Here is an 8213-nt window from a genome sequence, read left to right on the forward strand (position 1 = left end):
GGTTTTTTTATAGGGTTGGGCAAACGGGTCCTGGACCCGTAGGTTGGGCCGGGTCCTCGCTATTCGGGGCAGAGGAATTGAAGAACAGCGGAGGAATTGATGGGGCGGGTCGGATCCAAATATTACGAGGAACGGGCCCCGACCCGAACCATTTCTAACGTGGGATATTGGATGAATTTAATGATTATTCCCACCTCCACGCTCCACCGTTCGATTGGATCTTTTTCCTCACCCAGTCTCATCTTATTCCTCTACTCCTCACAGCACCCATCGCCAATTCTCTGTCTCTGTCTCCCTCTCTATGGCGACTTGCGAGGTGCGACCACCATCACCACCTTCTCTTCCCAATCGCGACTACCCATCACCGCCCTCTAGAACACCACCATGATCATGCGAATCGAAATCGACCACCTTCATCTCATCTCCTCCCAAATTAAGGTACTATAATTTCTTAAATCTTAACTCTCTGGAGGATCTGCATTCTGCAATCTCTGATTAAATTTTTAGATTTAGGGATTTAGGGTTTTCTAGATATATGCCTTTCTGACTCTGCAGTCTCTGACTCTCTGCCTTCTGTAATCATATGGGATTTCATGAAAACCCCAAACCCAATCCATAAATTTGCCTTCATAGGATTACCAAATGAAAGCCGCACATGCTTGATGCTGTGATTAACATTAACCAAAATTGTTGTGTTGATGGTGCACAAGATTTAGGGATTTTGTTGGGTTCTTGAATCTTGACCTCTGTTATGTTCGAATTTCAAATCTTTTGTTGAATTGAATTTGAATCTTCTGTTGAATAAAATTGAATATGAATATATATATATATATATACACGTCCTGTGATAGTTTCATACTTGTATATATTTGAATCTTCTGTTTCAGATTTGGGTATTTTTAATTAGATTATGTTTGGTTGATTGGTGGAACGTTTCTGTAAATCCAAGTAATGTAATTAGATAATTTTTGGTTGATGAGAAAATTTAGTGGAGAATTTTGTAATTCCAGTCGATTAAGTTACACAGGTATTTAGTTTCATTGTGCACCAACAATCTTTGATAATATGCAAGTCCACTTGATTCAAGTTCAGAAATTTAATCAATTCGAAATCCCCAATTTGACGTTGAGATGCAATATATGATTGCAATCTGTAGACTATCACGTATGCAAGCCAGCAAGTTGACACCAAATATGATCAGGATGAGGTATTCAAAATCCCACTTTAAGTTTTAACCATGACCATTTCATGCAAATTGGATTTGAATGTAAACTCATCTTTATAAGCTTTTATTTGTAACTATTGGCAGGGAAAGATGTACTCACCCCTCTGAGAACTGGGAGAAGGCTACGAACGCCTTGTACTGACAGCAGAGCCTTTCTCATTGTTTTCTATTGAGCTATTCTATGTACAAAATCCAAATAACCTGTTCTAAAAAAAATTTAAAAAAAAAGAAGTAATTTGGACCCGTGGACTCAACCCGAATCAGTCCGTTTAAAACGGACAGGGTTAGGTCCGGTTCCAGATCTCAAAATTCATATACCTGGACCGGCCCGGCCCATTGCATTTTAAAACGGGACGTCCAGTTCCTACAAATTTGGGCTCGGCCCGTGCCCACCCCTAGTTTTTTTATTGGCACCTTTTTTCTTGTTGAATAGTTGGCATCACTGCCTACTTTACAATATACAATATACAATATATAATATACATTTAAATAGTTGTTTGTGGTGAAGAAGATGAGTTTGATGTGGAGTTTAAGTGGTGATGGGGTGTATGTATAAAGTGTGGAGCATGAGTGTAGTGTTGGAATGTATCTGGACTGTATTAAAATAAATTATAATTTAAAAGTAAATGTGGGGTGTATTAAGTATGTGAGGTGTAATCAAACGCGTTTTTGTTTATATTTTCCGGTAGGGATGGGCATGGTTTGGTTTGATACGGTTGTAAATGAAATCGAAACCAAAACCGAAATTTTTTTCAGTTTGGTTCTGTGCGGTTTCAAACAGTTTCGATTCGGTTTTTAAGAAAAAAATGTACATTTTAAAATATACATCTATCTGCGCATAAGACGGTCTTGTTTTCTACACAATACATAATGAATGAACGCATGTTAACAAAGAGTACATTGAGTGACGATGTTTTGATAATCTATTTCCGTCTAAAATTAGGACAATATATGCACAAACAAACCTACAACAACTATATATGCCGAAAGCAAACTTGATGTAACCAAACATGCAGCAAATGCTGAATGATGATATTCTAGTGTGGTTGAGTAGATACTAAATGTATGGAACTCTAACAAGTAACCAAATGATGAATGATGATATTTAGTGCGGTTTTTAAAAGCCAAAATCAAAATCAAACCGTTTCCTACAATGTGGTTTGGTTTCAAAACCAAAACCATTTCAAAACCACAAAACTAAACCGTATGGTGCAGTCCAATTTGGTTTGTGTTTCGATATCGGTTTTCGGTTCCAATTGTCCACCCCTATTTTCCGGTCAAGAAGGATATTTTACATCTCTCTATTGAAGAGTTTTCCGGCCAAAAAAAAAATGTGAAATACTTATTTCAAGATATTATTTTTTCAACTGTCCAGTATTCAAGCGTGTCATAAAATAGGAGAGAATGAAATATTATTTTCTCTACTTATATTATGACTTGTGAAGTACCGCTTGGGAACCTGGTACCTGGAAAAATCTCTCATACTCACCCCATTGGGTGATAATTGCCTGGGCTATTGCAATTGGCAATTATTGCCTTATTGAACGGTAATTGCCCGAGTACATCTCCATCTCGTAAATGAATTGTCGGGTCAATTGGCATTAAAAAAATTAATATTATGTTCAATTTCAAATTCTCTTAATTTTAATTTTTTCCCCATTTTCGGTATTCTTTTATAACTTTTTCTAAATGAATAATACAGGCCATTGGATCACATTTTTTTTTTTTGCAATCCAACTGCCTAGATTGTGCCACATGGCTCCAATTAGAATTTTCATTTTTATTATTTCTTCTGAATTAAAAAGCCAAATTAATGTGGACTGTCAGATTTGAGAAATCCAATGGCCACGTGCGCAGAAGTTGAGTGCGCCCGTGGCGGCAGGTCATACCGCCACCTTTTGGTTGGCTCACTCTCCCTCACTCGAATGTGAAGCCTACGTGCCTAACACAAAAAAATTTATACGTGGCTGACGTCAGATCCACTCAGGCGGACAAGCAGATAGGTGGCGCAACAATGGCCTGATTGCTAGGTATGGGGGTTTGGGCCCATCGAATAGCTCTACTGCTTTAGATGGGCTGGAGCTGTTTTTGTTGGGTTTAGGTGATCGAGTCACGCAATTGCAAAGGGAATTGGATGGGGTGGAGTTGCTCTTACACATGCTCTTACCCTTCCACATGGAGGGATGCTCGATGCCACATGACAAACATCTATTTGATAATCAAAGTAGCAAGTAGATTACTCTAATGATTAATGTTTTCCTCTTCAGCCCACTGTATTCCTCAGACATTCGCCCATCTCCTTTATTGTATATTAGTATAGAATATCGTATTAGAATATCTACTATAGTCTAAAATTTTAGGTAATTTAGAACAGTTGCCAAGCATTTAATGGATTGGTGTTGTCACTGAAATTATGCATTAATTTCTATAGAAAATCCCTCCACCACATCCACATCGTTGTAGTCATATCCTGTGTAGGCGATTGTAGCTTAGTTGATTACAAGTCTTATCTTTAACGCGAGAAGTCTCAGGTAGTGTTTCATTGTACCTAAGATCCATTATGTTTCATTGTATGTAGCTTGGTAATATTAATTTTGACTTTTTCTTTGAGACAGTCATGAAGTAATACATTTGATGGCAAGAAATGAGTATCATTCTTATTCATGTGTTTACTAACCACTAAAAAACAAAAGAGAAAATGGTTCCATTGATTTTGAGTATAGCATTCTTGAAAAGTGAAGATATGGGTAACCAAAGAGGGTATTGACTTATCCTATAGTTGTTCTTTAGTAATATGATACGTGATGGTGACGCTCACCATCCAACTTATTACCGTTGTATAAGTTTAAATTTTGAGAATTGTGTAAATATATACAAATCTCAAAATTTAAACTTATTCAATGATGCTAAGTAGGATGGTGAACATTACTATCACTTGAAGGTGGTAAACAAAAATGCCCCCGTCGTTATTTGTTATGTCCATTTTCTCCTCGTACGCACACCAAGTAAAAACATGCTATAAATGTTTAGCATTTCAAAAAGCTACATATAATGTTTGAAAAGATCTCAAATTGGAAGTACTCACACACTCCAATTGATTAAGAAAATCATATCATCTGTACCACACTTGTGGTAGCTGCTTATCTTTTTATTTCTAATCACTCTCACATCTCTCTCTCTCTCTTTATTTCTAATCATGTAAGAGGAAAAAAAGAACGTACGTTTATCACTTCTTTTCCAAATCTGAATGTGTGGAATTGGAATTGGATATGGAGTGGTTGAATTCAAACTCTGGAGCTTGACTACCACTCCGTTTACGATTTTGCGCTGCACATTTTCTTTTCCGGTTGAAAGGCTACGCTGGAAAGTGTCTTGACGGAAGAACGAGTACGAGGAGTGTATATACGTACTTGGAATAACTATAACATGCCAACTACGACGCAGAGGCGACAATATTCTCAACCAATCATGCAATGTCATGCAAGCAAATTAAGGCACAAGGGTGGGTGGCGGTTTCAGATAGGTTTGAGATATAGCCACCTCGGCTTAGAGGTGTCTTATATTCATATTGTAGTTGCTGGTATTTTGCACCTTCCTGCTTACCCAGTAACGTTACAAAAGGACCACCAAATCCAGACCCACAAAAGAAGAAGAAGAAAACGAAAAGAAAACAACGATGCAAACGGAAATTCTATCAAACCATATGTGCATACTTAGGGCAATGTTCTACTTTATAAAATAACATGAATTGATCTACGAAGACGGAAATTAATACTGATATGCACGACGCTAAGAATGGGCAAAAAACAATGATGTTACCATCAAAATACCGTCTCAATCAAGGAAAGGCAGATTCACATCAAATCTATCCTAACAAACTCTCCCCAAAAAGGCAAAACCACTAAAGTTTACGCATCTATATGAGCTGCAAATTACGCAATGGCTTGCAGTCATACAGGTACCAAGAAGTAGATAACATTGCTTCAACCGTTAACCTCCTCCTGTTGTTTGGAACCGACTAGTATATGTCTTCCACATTCGGTGGAGTATGGTGTTCAACCTTTATAAGCTTACTGGTTGCCGGTTAAGCCTCTTAGATGTTCAAAATAAAGCTGAACTTAGAAAATCGTTTTCACAATATTACCACACAATTCATAACAAAGGATGCAGTAGCTGCTATCACGCAGCCGCTGCAACTACAGAAGTAATAATACAAAGTATGGAGTTAGAGATTATTCCTAGAAGTACACCGACAAGGAAGATGTGGACATGGAAACGGATAAACAATCAGTCAGTTATTGACTGGCTGGACTGGTTAGAATTGTAAGCCCAACTGAAAGAGGATTTAAGAAGTACTTGCAATTCAACAACTCTATGCTACGTTCTTTAGCCTCTGTTAATTTATTTGGGTAGACACATTTTTGGTCACTGCGTTGGTACAAAATCACAACTGTCATTGTTCTAGTTTTTCAGTATGTGTCAATGGGATTCTCTGTTAGCAATTAAGTCCAATTTATAAATTCCATTAATTGAAATATATATCATTTTACCTAATGGGTTGAATACTAATTGACATATGATCTGATGCGAAGCAAGACCTAGAACATCTCCATCCGTATCTTCGATTCAAAGTTATGACTTCAAAGTTCTTTCCTTTCTAGTTGAATGTTTTAATTTGTTAATCTTATATTCTATTTTCAAATTCAACAGACATAAGTTCAAAGTTGAACATAAATTGCTAACGGAGTCAATTACAATGACAAAATTGGTAACAACAAAACAAAAATGATCAAGCGTGATTCCGGCCATAACAATGTGACCAAAATTATGTTTTAACCTATTAATCTCCCTGTTTTCCTGTCACCCTCTGCATTCTTTTACCTTATTGAATACCAACCAATAAGTGCCCTAGCAAAAGAACAATTACAAACATTTTCGTCACCAGAAAACCATGCAACTCAAGCGTTAAAGAGCAAGATGTTAGTTCTGTTCATAGAAGTGAACCGAAAAACCGGTATAAACTACAACCCCTAAGATGGTTCATCTAATCAGCTAACTTGATCACACATGTCCCCAAAGAATGTATATGTGCATGCATTCAATATCTAACCGAACACACCAACAAGAACAAAAAGATAGGTTGAAATGCATTCAATATATAACCAAACACGCCAACAAGAACAAGAGGGCCCAGGATAGGTTGAAAACACTTAATGAAACGACATTGGCCTAAATACGGAAAGGATTACTGATTACACAACAACTACAAAATCTACAAATGCAGTCAGTTTCATAACTTAAGAGGCGAACATCGGAACATCTACAACCAACAATTGCAATCTAAAGCAAAATCAACAACAGCAAAAGCAAAGACCGTAAAGAGTTACCTTCCGAGTTTTCGAAACTCAGCAGCTTCAAAAAAACCAACCTAAAAATTTATCTCTGCCAGTCCTAAAGCATTCCATTACAAAGAGTATTCTTCTGCTTTGCATCACCAGCCAAATCAGTATTTCTTGGGTCGTCCTCTCTTCTTCTGAGTCGGATTAGGCCTCAATTCCGGGGTCCCATCCGAAAGATCCACCACTCCCCCCGAATTCGGCACCACGGGCACCGAGGTAGGCACTGTCGTTGTAGTCACCGGAGTTTTACTCTGCGGAGTTGTAAAGACAGGTGGCATCCAGTTAGGAAAGGCGGCAGTGGCTGCGGCGGTGGACTTACCCTTCGCGCCGCTGCCGCCAACAAATCCCATTGGGAAAAACCCCCAACAGCAGTAGTAAGCGTCTTGTCCCTGCACCATTGGCGGCAAATTCGGAACAACCACCGCCTCGAACCCTCGCTTACAATTCTGACACCTCAAACAGCAACTCTCATAAACCCTAGGGTACTCGTACAGCACGTAACAGTACGGGCACGTCGTCCAGAAAGTCGACAATCTCGACCTCGGCTGCTGCTGGCCGTCGTTTCCCACACCGGCGTCGTTTCGGCCCCGGCTGTCCCGCCGCACCGGCAATTTGTTCGAATTCGACGCGCCGAGATCGATCCGGCTGAACGGCCCCAGCTCGTTGTCGTAAATTTGCTTCTTGGCCGGATCGGACAGAACGGCCCATGCATCGGCGACGAGCTTGAACGCGTGCTCCGCATAGGCGTACTTGTTCTTGTCCGGGTGGAGGAGCAACGCCAGCCGTCTGTAAGATTTCTTGACGAGTTCGAAGTCGTCGGATCGGCGATCGGACTGGAGAACAGCGTACCAGTCAGGGTGGTTGTTGACGCGTTTGTCGGCGGCTAAGAGCACATCGACGACGGCCAAGATCTGATCTGAGCCGTCCAGCAGCGGCTCGGTCTCCTGAGCTAGAATTGCGAAGTCGCGGCAGCTGCTCAGATCCCGGCTCTGTAGAAGTTTCTCGGCGATTCCGAGCAATCGCTCGGCTTCCGCCCTGTTTGGATCCATGGATTCCCTGGTTTTGGAATTCAGGGAAAAATAAATGCCAAATATCGGAATGGGAAAGTTAGAAATATAAAATTTTCTACTTTCACTTGCACAGTGTTTTTTCTTTGGGGTCATTTATTGAGTTAGATTGTTACAATTTGTCCTTAATTTTTAAATTAATGTTAGCAAAATCAGTTTATTTTAAATTAAATGGTTTGTCATAAAAAAAAAATTAAACATATTAATTAATATTTAATTGATAATTCAATTTTACCCTTCTGATGTGAAATGATCAAAACATTTTTAAAGGGCGAAAGCTGGCTCTTATTGACCTTTGAGGCATTTTCAAAGGGAACCAGATCCTAATAAACTAAGTTCAAGGGTTATTTAATCTGGATTGTCGAAATTTAATTTAACGGTTACAATTATTATAATTTTTAAAAGATTATCTGTTTATAATCGTTGTTTTAAATTTTAACGGTCCAAAATTATTTAATCATTAAGGTCAAATTATTCGGATCCTAAGAGAATCTGATTCCTTGTTTTAGTATATTTTTATTA

The 8213-nt window shown here is 38.8% G+C and overlaps 1 protein-coding gene and 1 long non-coding RNA gene across 2 annotated transcripts; one reads left to right on the forward strand and one right to left on the reverse strand.

The window, feature by feature from the left end:
• The first annotated feature begins 246 nt into the window (after nucleotides 1–246).
• LOC137718653 (uncharacterized) lies at nucleotides 247–1901 on the forward strand. The gene is made up of 3 exons (XR_011065905.1): nucleotides 247–438; nucleotides 1157–1207; nucleotides 1310–1901. It is a non-coding gene; the product is annotated as an uncharacterized lncRNA (long non-coding RNA).
• Nucleotides 1902–6349: 4448 nt separating this feature from the next.
• On the reverse strand, nucleotides 6350–7760 carry LOC137717612 (uncharacterized). Its single transcript, XM_068457028.1, has one exon. The coding sequence runs from the start codon at nucleotides 7671–7673 to the stop codon at nucleotides 6729–6731; it is 945 nt and encodes a 314-aa protein (XP_068313129.1). The 5' UTR covers nucleotides 7674–7760; the 3' UTR covers nucleotides 6350–6728.
• Between the last annotated feature and the right edge of the window lie 453 nt (nucleotides 7761–8213).

This window comes from Pyrus communis, chromosome 15 (assembly GCF_963583255.1).
Source record: "Pyrus communis chromosome 15, drPyrComm1.1, whole genome shotgun sequence".
NCBI lineage: Eukaryota > Viridiplantae > Streptophyta > Magnoliopsida > Rosales > Rosaceae > Pyrus > Pyrus communis.

Excerpts from the sequence above, each read along its gene's own strand:
- LOC137717612 (XM_068457028.1), bottom strand. The coding sequence starts at position 7,673 with ATGGATCCAAACAGGGCGGAAGCCGAGCGATTGCTCGGAATCGCCGAG.